Source organism: Saccopteryx bilineata, chromosome 11, assembly GCF_036850765.1.
Source record: "Saccopteryx bilineata isolate mSacBil1 chromosome 11, mSacBil1_pri_phased_curated, whole genome shotgun sequence".
Classification (NCBI taxonomy): Eukaryota; Metazoa; Chordata; class Mammalia; order Chiroptera; family Emballonuridae; genus Saccopteryx; species Saccopteryx bilineata.
Window position 1 is genome coordinate 66,758,072 of NC_089500.1, and position 17,700 is coordinate 66,775,771.

The following is a 17,700-nucleotide window of genomic DNA, read 5'->3' on the forward strand; positions in this document are numbered from 1 at the left end:
CACCTCTTTCATTGGTGGTCAATGAAAGGAGCACATTGACCATCTCATTAGCCAAAAGCAGGCCCATAGTTCCCATTGAAATACTGGTCAGTTTCTTGATTTAAATTTACTTGTTTTTTATTTTAAATATTGTATTTGTTCCCGTTTTGTTTTTTTACTTTAAAATAAGATATGTGCAGTGTGCATAGGGATTTGTTCATAGTTTTTTTTTATAGTCCGGCCCTCCAACGGTCTGAGGGACAGTGAACTGGCCCCCTGTGTAAAAAGTTTGGGGACCCCTGCCCTAGACTATTGGCTCAGTGGTAGAGCGTCAGCCCGGTGTGTGGAGAGTCCCAGGTTCAATTCCCAGTCAGGGCACACAGGAGAAGCATCCATCTGTTGGCTTGATTAGAGCTAGTTGGCTCCGGGCACTGAGGATGGCTCCTTGGCCTCTGCCTCAGATGCTAAAAAATGGCTCCAGGTGGGCAGAGCATTGCCCCCTAGTAGGCTTGCCAGGAGGATCCTGGTTGGGGCTCATGCAAGAGTCTGTCTCTCTGTCTCCCCTCCTCTCACAAAAAAACAACAACAAAAAAACCAAACATGTAAGTATGTATCAGTTTCCTAGAGCTGTCATAGCAAATTACCACTGAGTGGCTTAAGAGAACCGAAATTTATTCTTACAGTTATGGAGATCAGAAATCTGAAATTGAGGCTCTGGGAGAAGCCATCCCATGCCTTTCTCCTAACTCCTGGTAGCTGTAGGCACTCCTTGGCATTCCTTGGCTTGTAGATATACCACTCCAATCTATGCCCTCATCTTTACACAATCTCCTCCTGTGTGGTCTCTGTGTTTCTTCTCCTTTTCTGTCACTTTTAGGGATGCCTGTAGGTACAGAAAATATCAAAGATGTGGAGAAATTGGAACCCTATGCACTGTTGATGAAAATGTAAATAGTGCAGCCATTGTGGAGAATATTATGGTTGTTCCTCAAAATTTTTAAATAGCATTACCGTATAACTCAGCAATTCTACTCCTGGGTATACACCCAAAAGAATTGAAAGCAGGGACTCAAATAGACTTTTGCAGACCTGTGTTCGTAGCAGCATTATTCACAATAACTAGAAGGTGGAAGCAACCCAAGTGTCCGTCTATGGACGGACAGATTAAAAAAATGTGATATATGTAAAAAAATGAAATATTTTCAGCCTTAAAAATAAATTGTGAAACATATGGATGAACCTTGAGAGCATTATGCTAAGTGAAATGAACCAGTCACAAAATGACAAATACAATTTGTATGACTCCATTTATATGAGGTACCTACAGAGACAAATTTGTAGAGACAGAAAGTAGAACAGTGTTTGCCAGTGGCTGGGAGGAAGGCAATATGGGGAGCTAATGATGAATGGATACTGTTTCAGCTTTGCATAATGATTCAGAAGATGGATGGTGGTGATGGTGCACAACATTGTCTATGCACTTAATATGACTGAACTGCACATTTAATATCGTTAAGGTAGTGTATCTCACCACAATTTTAAAAAATCTAATTACAAAAAAACAAAACAAAACAAAAAGAATAACAATCCACATCAATCAAAACCAGCAGGAAGTACAGCCACGCCTTTCTTCCCTCTCAGGCCTGCATTTCCTAAACTCTAAGAGTCCCCACCGGACTTGCAACCAAAGGAGCAATGGGCAGCGAGAGCTAACCCCTGAACCTGCCTCCACGGCCCCCTTTTCTCTGACTTCCCAGTGAGCTAAAGTAGCCCGCCAACGCCCATTTCTTTTCCACATTTCTAGAGAGCCAAAGCAGCCCCACTTAGGCTCCTGCGGCTTAGTCTATCCTAAGCCCTTCCTTGTTTCACCGTCCCAGAGATCCTGCAAAACTCCACTTGCCCACTAGGCCGTGGGAACTGGATACCAAGGGCGTGGCAAGGGCAGGCTCGGCTCTGTGCAGGGCGGGGCCGCTGGGAAGACTGGTGAAAGCGGATCATCGCCGGACTTGACAGCCACTACGCAGGCACGCAGGCGCGTATGACGGCTGCCCAGATGCCTTTTAAGCACCCGGAAGTGACGTCTGTGACGCTGGGACAGCTTGGGGACGATCTGAGCAACTGGTATAGGGGTGCAGTGCTGTGGCCCTGTGGTCGCTATGAGCTGTACCATCGAGAAGATCCTGACGGACGCTAAGACGCTGCTGGAGAGGCTGCGAGAGCACGATGCGGCCGCCGAGTCGCTGGTGGATCAGTCGGCCGCGCTGCACCGGCGGGTGTCGGCGATGCGGGAGGCGGGGACGGCGCTTCCGGACCAGGTCAGGCAGAGGGTGGGCATCCGTGTCCTCACGTTCTGGGCCCTTGATGGGTGGAGGGCGAGGTCAAGTGGGACCTGCGGCTGGAATGTATTCCCGATGTCAGGGGGCGGCAGTGAGACCTTTCTGCGGGATCGTGGCTGAGAACGCTGTCCTGGATCCCTGACTGCTGCCTCGTCAGTTGCATCCGCGGCTGTTCTGTTTACGGCGCGCTTAGTCTGTCTCTGTTTGTCCAGTATCAAGAGGATGCATCCGATATAAAGGACATGTCCAAATACAAACCTCACATTCTGCTGTCCCAAGAGAATACACAGATTAGAGGCTTGCAGCAGGAAAACAGAGGTTAGTCAGGCCTTTTGTATAGTTATAATGATTTTCTCATACCCAGTAATATTTCGAAACTTCTTGCAAAACTGCCCAACTGTTCACTAAAGTGCACGTGCTATATGTATTTCCAAGTCAGTACTTTTAATAACAGAGTTATCCTGTGCTGGTTCAGTAAAATAAAGTTTGTTACATTACCCTTCTCAAGGTTGTCTGATTTTACATTTACTGGCAGCTTATCAAAGAGGTGGTTAGTAGAGTTGAATTATTGCATGGCTTATTTAGACATCCCCAGATGGAGGCTTGCATAACAAGAGTCAATATCCTCAAGGCATTGAAATGTAAAGTTTAAATATTCAAATGTACTAAAGTTAAGATTGAAGGTTATTTGATGTTCTTGTGCAAAGTAGAAGAGTTGAATTTTATCCCCAGGATATTATTCCTAGGTTTGATTAGTACCATTATTAATGATAGTAGTATGAATGATTATTTGTATATCAATTTATAGAGGGTTTCTGCATGTATCATCCTATTGTATTCTTATATTTTCATATTGAGATAGATGAGCCAGATAGTATTACAATACAGATAAGAAGTAGGCGCTAAATGATCTGCTTAAGAGTATTAGGCTAAAACTGAACAAAAACCCATGCATTCTGATTCCAAACCACATGTTTCTACCGAACTATGCTGTCTCTGTCTAGAAAGTTATATTTCTCATTGACCTTAACTGTTATGTTTTGTCAACTTAAACACTGATTTGTGTTTATAAATATGGAATCAGAATATCTCATGGAGTGTCATAAAATTCCAACTGTTAAAGACTTTGGTTTTGAGAGCTCTCAGACATCACTGCCAAGTTATTTTATTTTTTGATAGAGCTATGGGTTTCCTTGGAGGAACACCAGGATGCATTGGAACTCATCATGAGCAAATACCGAAAACAGATGTTACAGTTAATGGTTGCTAAAAAAGCAGTGGATGCTGAACCAGTCCTGAAAGCTCACCAGTCTCACTCTGCAGTAAGAAACTTTGATGAATAAATTCTAAATGAACTAAACTGAAATCTTGAAACTGTTTTAGTTTGTGTGCCTGTTTTGAAGAAATGTAGGCTTGTTTTCCTTTCAAGTTTATCACATTCACTGTTGGTTTTGCTGTAGCTTTGTAAAGATGTGAATAGAAAGAAGAGGGTAGGTTATGATTTAACTTGGGAGACCCAGTAATTGTTATGTCTGTAAAGTGCTTCATAGTTGTCATGTACATTCACATACATTGTTTCATTGAATCCTGGATTAAAAGATTGGTGCCTCACTGTTTGCCACAGTGGAATTTATTAAAAGTTTCATCTTAGATTCCATTGAAAACATTTTACTGACTTAACAAGTCTTAGGGAACAGGGATATTTTAAATATGTGAATGGCTTTTATCTGGAAAAGAAAAGTAAACTTTATTTTCTTTTGTCTGGAAGAGAAAACTTGAACATGAAAAGAGAAAGATTTTTAGCTCATAAGTCCAAAGACAGAATAAGGTACCTTGGAATGTGGTAAGCTTTTTGCCAATAAAAGTATTCAAGTTTAAGGTAAAAAGCCATTTAGTGATGCTGTCCAACATCCAGTGGGTGGTTAGACCAGAAGCAATCTTTTGAAAACAAATTATTTGTGAATACTGCAAGTTGACTTTATTATGGCTTTACCCCTGAAGACTCAACTTATAGTGAAATGCCAGTGTAACCTCTGTAGCACAGATTAAATGAACTTTTTAACATTATAACGCACATGGTCTCATGAACTTCATATGTGTAGAAAAGATGACTTTTTCACCTTTTTGTGTTAATATCGTCACAGGAAATTGAGAGTCAGATTGACAGAATCTGTGAAATGGGAGAAGTGATGAGGAAAGCAGTTCAGGTGGATGATGACCAATATTGTAAGATACAAGAAAAACTAGCCCAATTAGAGGTAAGATTATTGCTACTTTAGGTTCACAATATTTCAGGGACTTTCCGAGTCTGGAAGGTATGCCATCAGTATCCTATCACTGCAGTATATTGATGTTTTCTCTGTGCTAATGATTTAAAATTAAAACTCCAAACCCATTTCAGAAAAAGGAAATGCAAACAATGAAAATGCCAACTTTGTACTGGCTAGAAATTGAGATATTATCATATCAAGAGAGCAGTGTGGAAGGGACAGATTACATGTGAATTAAAATCCCTCATTAGCCTGGCCTGTGGTGGCGCAGTGGAGACGGTGTCGACCTGGAACCTGAGGTCACTGGTTCAAAACCCTGGGCTTGCCCGGTCAAGGCACATACAACAAGCAACCAATGAACAACTAAAGTGAAGCAACTATGAGTTGAGATTTCTCATTCCTACCCCTCCTTCTCTCTCTGTAAAATCAATAAATTAAATCTTAAAAAAAAAAAAAAACAGATGGTGCCACACAGCACATAATAGTATTAAAAATATATATATATATATATATTATATATATCCCTCATCTAGCCTGACCAGGCGGTGGCACAGTGGATAGAGCGTAGACTGGGACGCAGAGGACCCAATTGCGAAACCCCAAGGTCGCTGGCTTGAACGAGGGAACATAGACATGACCCCATGGTCTCTGGCTTGAGACCAAAGGTCACTGGCATGAGTCCAAGGTCACTGGCTTGAGCAAGGGGTCACTCGCTCTGCTATAGCCCCCCAGTCAAGGCACATATGAGAAAGCAATCAATGAACAACTAAGGAGCCACAGCGAGGAATTGATGCTTCTCATCTCTCCCTGTCTGTCCCATTCTGTCCCTCTCTCTGTCTTTCTGTCACACACACACACACACACCTCATCTACCATAAAAGGAAGTCAAATAGTTAATGTCTGAAGGAAATAGAAGTACAGGCATATTATTTAAAATTATTGAAGTAAATAATAAAGAGGTAAAAATTATTAAAAGTGGTCTTTTTATTTTATAAGGCTTGAAGCCTTGATTTTTTTTTTCTTTTTTCTTTTTTTCTGAAGCTGGAAACGAGGAGAGACAGTCAGACAGATTCCCGCATGCGCCCGACCGGGATCCACCCGGCACGCCCATCATGGGGCAACGCTCTGCCCACCAGGGGGCAATGCTCTGCCCATCCTGGGCGTCGCCATATTGCGACCAGAGCCACTCTAGCGCCTGAGGCAGAGGCCACAGAGCCATCCCCAGCACCCGGGCCATCTTTGCTCCAATGGAGCCTTTTGAAGCCTTGATTTTTTAAAAGCTATTTTTTATTTATTGATGTTGCAGAGAGGAAAAGAGAAAGAGAGCACGAAACAATGGATTTGTTATTCCACTTATTTATGCATTCATTAGTTGATTTGATTCTGTATGTGCCCTGACAAGGAATCAAACTCACAACCTTGGCATATAGGGACAGTGCTCTAACCAACTAAGCTGGGCTCATGTAATATTTTGGAAAAAAATGGATATAATTTACAAAGAAAGGTATTAGTGCACCCATAAAATTGTTAAGGAAAAACGTAATTGATGATTTGAATGCTGCTTATTATCAGATATTATCATGGGCCCTTTGAAAAATACCAGAGAAAAATAAAGCAAGGGTTTCTGCTCAGAGTCTAATGTAAGGAATAAGACTAGCACAGCAGGTCCTCAAATAACTTCATTTCTTTCAACGTCATTTCATCAATGTTGATGAGATGCTGTAGGAACTTGACTCTTGATTATATTATTAGCTTATGGTAAACATAGTTTCTTTATACATTGTTTTGCTTAAAGTTGCAGTACCTATCGATGATGTTAAGTGAGGACTTACTGTACTTACATGATATGAAATGGTATATAAATGCTAGGAGAGAGATATAAAGTACTGGGGGAAGCAGTTTATATGCTAGAAGATTTAATGACTGTAGGCTCAGACTTTTGTTGAATCCCGAAAATACTGTGGTTTACCAGAATTTTCTGCGAACGATAAGGATGAAGAATGCTAACTGCCCTATCTGGAAACCAAAGGGTCCTGAGTAGGAATTAGGAGTCAGTTCAAATACTAGAAGTTCAAACACTCTCCTTAGTTATGGAAACAGCCCTAAGGAAATGTGAGACAAATTTTACTTAATACTTTAAGTAGAAAAAGATGGCCATAATATCGAGAGCGCCGAATCCTAACCACTAGACCACCAGGGAACGCCTGGCCATCATATCGAAACCTCAGCAATGCCACATCCAAATCATCTGAGCTTGGACAAGTTTTTGGAATTCTGTGAGCCACAGTCTCCTCATCTTAAAGAGAATGTGGATATAGGCAGTGATACCTACCCTACAGATGGTTGCAAGACAATGTATGTAAGACAACCACATGCTCCTTGGTTATGTGGATAATAAGTAGTTTCTTCTCCCCTTTTCCTTCCTTTCTCTAGGAGAGAAGATTGAGTAGAGTGAAATATTAGGAATTTGAAAGATAGTATAGCTTGTGGGAACCATGAAGAGTATGACAAGCAGTGAATACCTCCAGTGGAGAGGAATCCTGGTTTTTTATTTTTATTTTTTTTGTAGTCCTAACTTGTAGCCTATAAAAATTGATCAGTAAATTTGTTCAATGAATAAATAAGTAGCCTGACCAGGTGGTGGCGCAGTGGATAGAGCGTCGGACTGGGATGCAGAGGACCCAGGTTCGAAACCCCGGGGTTGCCAGCTTGAGTGCAGGCTCATCTGGCTTGAGCAAAAAGCTCACTAGCATGGACCCAAGGTCACTCACTCGAGCGAGGGGTTACTCGGTCTGCTGAAGGCCTGCGGTCATGGCACATATGAGAAAGCAATCAATGAACAACTAAGGTGTCGCAATGAAAAACTGATGATTGATGCTTCTCATCTCTCTCCGTTCCTGTCTGTCTGTCCCTATCTATCCCTCTATCTGACTCTCTCTCTGTCCCTGTAAAAAAAATAAAAAATTTAAAAATTTAAAAAAAATTAAAAAAAAAATAAGTAATATTTTGGGAAATTCTAAGTTCTTTTGTTTCCTTAAAACTTTAAAAGTTAAAATAATCTGCTTGGTGCTCTCCCTCCCTGGAGCATGACTACGCCTTCGCCCCTCCCCCTCCCCCCCAGCCCTTAGATGTGGTTTCTATTTCTCCTAAGCTCCCCTTCTTTTTTTTTTTTTTTTTTCATTTTTCTGAAGCTGGAAACAGGGAGAGACAGTCAGACAGACTCCTGCATGCGCCCGACCGGGATCCACCCGGCACGCCCACCATGGGGCAACGCTCTGCCCACCAGGGGGCGATGCTCTGCCCATCCTGGGCATCGCCATGTTGCGACCAGAGCCACTCTAGCGCCTGAGGCAGAGGCCACAGAGCCATCCCCAGCGCCCAGGCCATCTTTGCTCCAATGGAGCCTTGGCTGCAGGAGGGGAAGAGAGAGACAGAGAGGAAAGTGCGGCGGAGGGGTGGAGAAGCAAATGGGCGCTTCTCCTGTGTGCCCTGGCTGGGAATCGAACCCGGGTCCTCCGCACGCTAGGCCGACGCTCTACCACTGAGCCAACCGGCCAGGGTCTAAGCTCCCCTTCTTTTGCTTCTGTAACTCATTTCCTAAAGTGCATTTCTTCTACTTCTGACTTTTTCAATAAATTTTTTCTTATATTACTACTAATAATATATAATATGCGTTCTGTTTCTGGCCCAAAACAAAGTGTTCTGATGCCGTTTGACAGTCAAAATACCAGAAATAAACATATTCTTTTTTTTTTTTTTCCAGCTTGAAAATAAGGAACTTCGAGAATTATTGTCCATCAGCAGTGAGTCGCTTCAGGTCAGAAAGGAAAACTCAACGGACACTGCGTCCGAAGCCATCAAATAACTTCAGCTTCTGAATGATAGCTGGAGATTGTTGATCCCGGAAGGAAGTTACTCTTTCTATTTGAGTGTTGTCCTTTCAGTGTCTTGCCTCCGACTTGATTTAGTGTTGATAAAAGGAAACAGGTGGCAGTTTGAATTGGCAGCCAAAATTGGCTGTCCACAAAACAGATTTTGGGTGTGTTAGTGAAAATACACACTGAATTTCACCATTCTTTCTCTAAGAGACTACTTTTCATTTTCATTTCTGGGACCTTGATTTGTATAAACTGTGTTTTCAAGTTTATTTTTCTTTTTTCACATCTCTGAAACTTTGAGCATTGTATAAGAGTGATTTTATTTTATATAAAATTGTAAATTACAATTATGAAAAAATTTTAAAAGAGATTAGCTTTTTAAATCTATTTGGCATAAACCTGGAATATTTTTCACTCGAGAAAAATACAATTCTGCAGAACAAGATTAGTAAATTCTCTGATTTGTAATGCCGTTCACCTTCTATGGAGTTTTAAGTCTCTCTGGTGCTAAAAGTTGGCACTTCCTGGCCTTGTGTCTTTACTTTTAATTTGAGAGAGCATACTGCTAGTCTTCAGGAAACATACTTGAAAATAAGTCAGCTGTTTTTTTTTTTTCAAGTACATAGTAGCATTCTCATTGTATGTTCTAGGAAGGCTGAGAAATGTGTCCTGTGTATGTGGACACACTCATGCACACTTAGTTCAAATGCTAAAAGAAGCTTTTATTTATTCTATTAGATATTAGTAATCAATTTTTCAGTTTTTCCTACTAGGAAATTGTCAACTTGGGTAGTTTACCTAGTGTGAAGAGCATACAATAGGTTTATTCACATCATAGTCCTTAGGTACTACATTCTATTTAATTTATATGTAATTTCTATTTTATGGTTAAGAACTATCATTTATTTGGTTATCTTTCATTACTAGTACCAGTAGTTGGCTTTCTTTTTAGATCCATTTTTCACAAGAAGCAGTTTTATCACCTAATGATTTACTACATTCGTAGTGCTGTGTTGAGATTCAAACACTGAGTAGTCAGCAGGCTCATTCATAAACTCAATCCCCCATCTCAGTTTACTCCCATTACTTCATGTTATACTGTCAGTTTAGGTTTGCCTCAAAATAACTGAAATACCGGATGATAATCCTGTCAATATTTCCTAATAACTTTAAGCATATTAGTGCATGGGAGAGGCATAGTATTAAAAAGTTTTTGTTAGTGTTTTGTGTAATTTAAAATTTCTTTTGTACTGCCATAAAAAGTTAATTCCCATGAAAACTAAATCTCTCCAAGATATCCTAAAGCATCTGATCTCAGTAATACTCATGGACTTTGCCTACAGTGGTGGGTTTTAATGACTAGGTATACATTCTTTTAGAACTTACCAAGTTTCTATTCAAAGTCTTGCACAGAATTTGAAAAATGCTTCTATCCCAAGAGTGGGCATTTTTATCTCGCTTCCTGAGAGTAAGGAAACTTTTAGCCCAGCCATTTGCCTTTAAGTATATGCCCTAAGTGACACCATATTTGATACAATTCTAATCGGGAGGTAGGTACCCTATACTGTTTGTCAGCTGTCATAGCCAGTTTTCAGTGGCAGTGGTCATCAAATGGCCCATGAAAGTATAACATAGTATCCTGTTACCTGTTTTACGTTCTTTTAAGTTGTTTTTAAAGTTCTTTACATCTCAATTGTCAGGATAAATCTATATGTAAACTTTTCCCCCTGGCAAATCAAAAGCTTGAAGTAACAGTCTAAATAGCTTTCAGTAGTCTACATGATATAAATTCTGGCTGGTGTTAATGTGTTGTTAAAGAGAAAGAATGTTTTTTCACTTTGAGTTGAGTGACTGTTAACAGTTCTTTGGCAGTAGACAGAGAGACTTGACTGGTTTGCAAAATCTTAGTACAAACTTATTATCTTTTATAATAAAAACCTAATTTAGACAGTCTCAGCTAATTTTAGTCAGTAATGAGTCTAATTATTAGGAAGTACAAAGGTTTATTTTTCACATGTATAGCAGCCTGTTAACTAGGCAAGGTTTTCATAAATATTTTGTAATTAGCACAATGGAGTCATCAGTATAACTCTACAAGTAGTTATTTCTGAAATGGTTTTAGAGATTTCATCATGGAAATTATAAGTCACATGATTACAAATCAGATTATAAAACAAACTAAATCTAGAAAGATCTTGAAAAATAGTTAAATTTTACCAATATTTACTTTTTTTTAATATTAATATTTTTTTATTAAATTTAATGCAGTGACATTGATAAATCAGGGTACATATGTTGAGAGAAAATATCTCTAGATTATTTTGACATTTGATTGTGCTGTATACCCCTCCCGCAAAGTTAAATTGTCTTCTGTCACCTTCTATCTGGTTTTCTTTGTGCCCCTCCCCTCCCCTAACCCCTCTCTCCTTCTTCACCCCCTCCCCCCTCCCCCAACCCCCCAATATTTACTTTTATTACCTTGACTTTTTTTTTTTTCTTAAGTGAGAAGCAGGGAGGCAGAGAGACAGACTCCTGCATGCACCCGACTGGAATCCACCCGACATGCCCACCAGGGGGTGATGCTCTGCCCATCTGGGGCGTTGCTTTGTTGCAACCAGAGCCATTCTAGCGTCTGAGGCAGAGGCCATGGAGCCATCCTCAGCGCATGGGCCAACTTTGCTCTAATGGAGCCTTGGCTGTGGGAAAGGAAGAGAGAGATAGAAAGGACAGGGGGAAGGGTGGAGAAGCAGATGGACGCTTCTCCTGTGTGCCTTGGACATGAATCAAACCCAGGACTTCCACACGCTGGGCCGGGCTGACATTTTTACCGCTGAGCCAACCAGCCAGGGCTACCTTGACTTCTATCCTTAGGCCTAATTTGATTCAAACATTAAAGGTCTAGTTCAGTGTTTCTCTAAATGTGATTTACTGACCTACAGAAATTGAAAGTTGGAAATGGGATCCAGGATTATTTTAATAACATTCTAAATAATTTCTATGGACATTTAGGATGCTTTACCTTTTGTCACTCTAAGAATGCTAAAGATGAGGCAGAACCTGCAGAGTTTTGATGAAATACAGTTCACTCTACATTTCACATAGCCTCATAGAAATGCATAAGGAATGGAGAGGGTGAATTTCTGCACGTTACTAATTGTAGGATTCATTTTTATTTCATATTCTAACATCTCTGAAATTGGGATGTGTTTTCTACATGTAGCGGTTGTGGTGTGGTTGATTCTAAGCATAAGCTAAGTAGGTTTGCATTCCTGGGAGCATGACTGGACAAAGGCAAGCTCTTGATATTTTGGTCAACAAACTATTTAAGGACCATATGAAGAAGGAATAGAGTTTAGTTGTTTTGTATAAAATTTTTGTTAACACTTGTAAGATCAAGAGAGTGCCAGCAGAAGAACTTGGAGGACAACTATACATTTTCTACTATATAAAAATCACAAATTTAGCAGTTTAAATGCTTATTATTTATTTTAGAGAGAGGAAGGGAGAAAGAGAGAGAGAGAGAGAGATTGGAACATCAATCTGTTCTGTATGTGCCCTGATTGGGAATCGAACCAACAACCTCTTCCAGATGATGCTCTAACCATCTGAGCTATCCAGCCAGAGCAAATTTCGCAGTTTAAAGCTACATCCGTTTATTATTTTGCAGTTCTGTAGATCAGAAGTCCATGCAGGGCTCAACTGGATTCTTTCCTCAGAATCTCACAAGGCTGAAATCAAGGTGTCAAATGAGACTTTGGACCTCAAACTCAAAGGGTTGACAAAATTCATTTCCTTGCAGGTATAGAACTTGTAGGTCTTCAAGGCTAACAGGAGATCGTCTCTCTGACTTCCCTTACCTCCCACCTCCAGACTCCTTTTTAAGAACTCACCTGACTAAGTTAGGCCCAACCAGAATAATCTTACGATTAATCCAACTGAATAGAGATCTTAAATACATTTGCAGTAATACCTTTTGCCATAAAGGAAATCCAAGTGATATCCCCTAATAACCTCAGTCCAGCCCATACTCAAGAAGCATATATACATTTGGTGGGGGTCTTGGTGGCCACCTTAGAATTCTGCCTAGCAGAGTGGCTTTTAGCAGCTTGGAATAAGATCCTGAAGACAACAATGAAGCACTCTTAGGAAATGCTCAGTTACCAGTATTATTGGTGTGTGGAAAATCGCCTGCACATCCATGAGCCAAAACGATATCCACCAATATATACCAAAATTAATGGACTAAAGTTTAAGCAGAAAAGGATATTTGCTTAGTCTCTGCATTAGTTTCCTAGAGTTGCCATAACAACTTATCACAAAGTGGATGACTAAATGACAGACATGTATTCTCTCACAGTTCTGGAGGCTGGAAGTCTGAACACCAGGTGTTGGCAACGTTGGGCCCTTCTGGAGGTTCTGAGAGAGGATGTGTTCCATGCCCCTGTTCTAGTTTCTGGCACTCTTGGTGTTCCCTGATGCCTCGCTACAGTGTCTGCCTCAGTCGTCACGTCGAGTTCTCCCTGTAGGTCTTTGTCTCTAAATCTCCCTCTTCTAAGGATACTAGTTATTTTAACTTGATTACATCTGCAAAGGCCCTATTTCCAAATAAGGTTCCATTCTGAAGTTCTGAGTAGACCTGAATTTTGAGAGGACACTATTCAAGTATGGTCCCAAACTATCCACCCCAAAATTATTTAGTAACTATATCCACCCCAAAATTATTCAGTAACTATAAAGGGAAAATAATTCTATGAAGAATCCTGGCAGATACCACTGTGCCCAACTGATTAAAGTAATGTGGATACAAAAAGTTTCTATGGCAAGTAACCTCAATGGGTGATCTGATCATAAATTCCTAACTGGGTAATCATGTACCAGACGCATAATTTTAGTAAAAGGCTGATCTTTGCCTTAAGCAAGCCTTGTCCATTGTTTCTGTGCATCTAGGTTAACACACCATTGAAATGTCCCCTTTTAGATTCTTCCTAAAGCATAACCACTCTCAAGAGCACAGTCTTTACAGTAATCCAATCCTAGTCTTGCTTTCTCCCACCTTGAGGTAATCCTTTCATTCCCTCAATTTCAAGTCCAGCCGTGGCTGGTTGGCCTGGTGTGCAGAAGTCCCGGGTTCGATTCCCAGCCAGGGCACACAGGAGAAGCGCCCATCTGCTTCTCCACCCCTATCCCTCTCCTTCCTCTCTTGTCTCTTCTCCCGCAGCCAAGGCTCCATTGGAACAAAGTTGGCCCCGGGCACTGGGGATGGCTCTATGGCCTCTGCCTCAGGCACTAGAGTGGCTCTGGTTGCAACAGAGCAATGCCCCCGAAGAGGCAGAGCATCGCCCCCTGGTGGGCATGCCGGGTGGATCCCGGTTGGGCACATGCAGGAGTCTGACTGCCTCCCCGTTTCCAACTTCAGAAAAATACCAAAAAAAAAAAAATTGGGGGCCCAAAATTTGAAAATGTATTACATAAGGTTACTGAACTCAAGTTTTATTCATCATAAAATTCATACACTGTCAGAAATCCCATCTATTAGCTTGTCCTCATCTGTGTCTGATGACAAATCACTGTCTTTAACAATGAGCACAAAAACAAGCATGAAAAAAAAGTAAAAAAAATCTACAACCACTATATAAGACGCACCCAATTTTTAGACCCCAAATTTTTCCAAAAAATTTGCATCTTATACATGGGTAAATACAGTAATTCTTCCATTAAGTGCAATATTGACACTTTTTAGGGAAATACTATATAAAACTTGCACATAATTATTTAAATTCAAATATTTTATTGCACAATGGTTATTTATATATTGCATTTTAACTGGATGCTTGTTAATGAATAAAAAACTTCAGATTAGCCCTGGCTGGTTGGCTCAGTGGTAGAGCGTTGGCCTGGCATGCAGGAATCCCGGGTTCGATTCCTGGCCAGGGCACACAGGAGAAGTGCCCATCTGCTTCTCCACCCCTCCCCCTCTCCTTCCTCTCTGTCTCTCTCTTCCCCTCCCGCAGCCAAGGCTCCACTGGAGCAAAGTTGGCCCGGGCACTGAGGATGGCTCTGTGGCCTCTGCCTCAGGCGCTAGAATGGCTCTGGTTGCAACAGAGCGACACCCCAGATGGGCAGAGCATCGCCCACTGGTGGGCGTGCCGAGTGGATCTCAGTCGGGCGCATGTGGGAGTCTGTCTGCCTCCCCATTTCTAACTTCAGAAAAATACAAAACAAACAAAAAAAAAACCTTTGGATTGTAAGGTTCTAGGAATAAAGCATAATTATTTACATTCTGTTGGAAATAATTATTCTTTTGAAAGAGTTTGTTTTAAATTGTTGCCTGTTTTGAAATCTTAAATATGGATATCTTTATCATCCACTGTTACCATAATTTTATAAAAGAAATTCCCTTTAACTTTCCTAAATAGGAAGGACATTATGTCAGAATAAAAAGTCCTTTAAATCTTGGATAAACGTAACCTTATTTTAAAATGATCTCTACATTGACTTAATTTTTCTCATTTCACAGAGAACTAACAAAAATCTTGTCTATCACTGCTCAAGAAAACCTTAAAAATGTGTAAAGGATGCTTATTTTTGAATCTCACATAGGTGCCAGGGAAATGTATTTATTGACATGATAGAGGGAAAAAAAGTTTCATTGTTGAATTCAGTTTCTCAGAAAAGAAAAATTATGATAAACAAAAATAACATATGCAATTCTTTTTGTTATGAAGATTATTCCTCACTAGACAAAATACGTTTTCCAAAACATATTTCTGGGTTTATATATATTTGCATTTTGTTAAATGTAACGATACAAATTATGGATCAAAGAGAAATTTAAAGGAAATTGAGATATTCAAAATGAAGATGATGAAATGGTTATATGATTTAAGAAGTCATTTAAGGAGCTATGTGTAATGGTAGAAATGTAGACTTTATTCTTTCTTATTATAGAATTGTATTTATAGAATTTAGCTAGGCTATTTTTTTTTTACATTTACCATTGCTGTGATATTTGAGAATGTGTGCTCTCAGACCTAATTCTACTTTTAGCCCAGCTCCGCATGACCTTGTTTCAAGAGCAAGAAGAACCCAGGGCAGTTTCTCTGGAAAACTTGATTAGATTATCTAGACTAGATCTATTGCTGGGAAAGATCTCAACTTAAGAATCGGACGAAGGAAACAAAACAGCTGGCTTGATATGTTTACATTCTGTACTTCCCCAACAGAATATTCCAATTTTTAACAACCTCTTACACTGTTGTTCGGTGCTATCCCTTCAACAAGCTTTTGAAAGTTGTCCATGCCAGGCACTGTCAGAACCAGGGATGCAAAGATGAAGGTCACAGGCCGCATCCTAAAGTATCATTAGCTAGTATAGACCAATAATGACAGTAGAGTGAGCTATAAAAACATTGAAAGTGAGGCAAATATCTGTGCCAAGGGAAGCGTGGGAAGGCATCAAAGGGGACAGAGAGGCAGCTTGGAGGTGGTATTGGACTGGACCAATAGTAATTGAGGTGGAGAGAAAAATCTTTGAACATCAGAAGTAGGATACTGCCTCCTCTTAGAACTCAAGATGCTTTGCTCTGATTTCAACCTTTTGGTTTCTGATTCAGCCTCTTTGATTACCTGATACACTACGAATATCTTCCGGTAACTAGAAAAGTCAATTTAAAAATCGTTTTTGTGTTTTGTTTTGTTTTTTAATGATTATGTTGTATTGCCCACTCTCGTCCCTCTGTTGCAAGCAATATAGTATCTGGGAGACAAAGGTCTCTTACTTAAGAAGACTTCCAGATTACCTTGCTAAAAACCTGACTCTATACTAGTGAAAATCCGAGTCCAACGAGCAGACAAGAGAAAGTAGGCTTGCACTGCGTGTGAGGAGAAACTGGGGTTTGGGGCCTTCAGAATCATTGCTGGCGAAAAAAATCCTTTATGACATTCCTGGATATGTCCTCCAAAAAGTTCGCCCTCAAGGTTTACTCAGGTCTAGCTGTTTAAAGCATATTCAGGTCAGCAAAGATCATAGACGCCGAAAAGTCACCTGCCACTCTGCTCCCTGAGTCCCAGACGAGACAGCAAACACCGAGCTTGCTTCTGGCAGCTTTGGGGAGGTAAAGTAGTGGAACGCAGCCACCATATTGGCTGTGGTTAAGCGCAGGGCACTAATGGGCGTCACTCGGCCCTCGTGCGCAAGCGTCTTAGAAATACGCTCCCCTCCCCTTCCTGTGCACGCGCTTGGAGCCCGCAACTCTCGCGAGAGAAGCGAGATTTATTCCTACGTACCGGGCCGTGCTGCTTATGGCGGCGCTGGAGAGGGGGCGCTGAGCTGTTGGGGTGAGTACGACCCTAGGGTCCAATTGTGGGTAGCAAGAAGCCAGGCGAAGGGCGGATGAGAAGACCGAGACTAACGGGAGAGGCTTCTGAGTCAAGGTGGGCACTCCTAGAGCTCCTGGTAGGGAAAAATCTCACCCTGAGTCTCTGCCTCGGGCTTTTTCACCCGGCTCCCGTTCAGCTGTCTAAGTGTGACGCCAGGCCGCAGAGCCGAAACGAAGAGTCGAGGCTAGGCGGCCGCGCGTGGTAGCGGTGGTAGTGACTAAAGTGGGGGGAGGGAGCGAAAATGGACGCTCCGACTGCAGCCAAGATGGAGGTAGGGGTGCGGGGCTAGGGCGCGGAGGCTGCTGGGACTTGTAGTTTGACCGCTTCCTCCTCTGCGGCTTGGCGAGGGGAACAGGAACTACAAGTCCCGGCGGGCGGGGCGGGGTGGTGGTGGCGCGGTCCTTTGTGTGAGGCTGGAAAGCCGGAGGCAGAGAAGGGCCTACCCTGACTGTGGACCCTAGAGTTTCCCGGCTGTCACCTGCTTGGGGATCTGACTACGAGTACCAGAGCGCAGTGCGGCAGTGGCGCCTCCTTTGTGTATGGGCTGAGGCCCCGCTCCATCTAAGTGCTCAGAGACACCTCCTTTTCCCGGACACATCTGGCACTGTACCGTGGTTGAATTGTCATCCTTACTTCCACTCACCTCTAGCTTCTATCTTCGGTCTCCACAGTTGCTGGAGAAAGGGAACCAGCCCCTGTTATTAGGCACACGGCTCTGTTCCTCTATCCTAAGGTTAGGGCGTGCTCTGAGAGCTCGGTGGAATCTGTCCTCGTTACCATCCTGTCTGTCTTTTATGGTGCAAGAGCCAGCCCCGCATTGTGCAGTGGACAGCTTGGCTTCGTCATTAGTTAGTTTTT

At 41.6% G+C, this 17,700-nt stretch overlaps 2 protein-coding genes across 10 annotated transcripts in view; both read left to right on the forward strand.

Annotated features, from left to right (window-relative positions):
• The first annotated feature begins 2,010 nt into the window (after positions 1 to 2,010).
• Positions 2,011 to 9,688, forward strand: SIKE1 (suppressor of IKBKE 1). Its single transcript, XM_066246807.1, has 5 exons — positions 2,011 to 2,294; positions 2,528 to 2,633; positions 3,495 to 3,637; positions 4,460 to 4,573; positions 8,349 to 9,688. Exons 1-5 carry the CDS (start codon positions 2,136 to 2,138, stop codon positions 8,448 to 8,450), a joined length of 624 nt encoding a protein of 207 aa, XP_066102904.1. The 5' UTR covers positions 2,011 to 2,135; the 3' UTR covers positions 8,451 to 9,688.
• Positions 9,689 to 16,693: 7,005 nt separating this feature from the next.
• Positions 16,694 to 17,700, forward strand: part of CSDE1 (cold shock domain containing E1) — a 39,850-nt gene continuing 38,843 nt past the window's right edge. For all 9 annotated transcript variants that reach the window (XM_066247636.1, XM_066247629.1, XM_066247635.1 and 6 more), the window contains exon 1: positions 16,694 to 16,800. The gene's annotated coding sequence lies outside the window, so the exon portion shown is untranslated. The remainder of the gene's footprint in view (positions 16,801 to 17,700) is intronic.

What these genes read in the sequence shown, in the direction of transcription:
- SIKE1 (XM_066246807.1), top strand. Translation starts at nt 2,136, where the DNA reads ATGAGCTGTACCATCGAGAAGATCCTGACGGACGCTAAGACGCTGCTG. An exon ending in CTCACCAGTCTCACTCTGCA is followed by an intron (nt 3,638 to 4,459) that starts GTAAGAAACTTT and finishes ATATCGTCACAG; the next exon opens with GAAATTGAGAGTCAGATTGA. An exon ending in AAAAACTAGCCCAATTAGAG is followed by an intron (nt 4,574 to 8,348) that starts GTAAGATTATTG and finishes TTTTTTTTCCAG; the next exon opens with CTTGAAAATAAGGAACTTCG.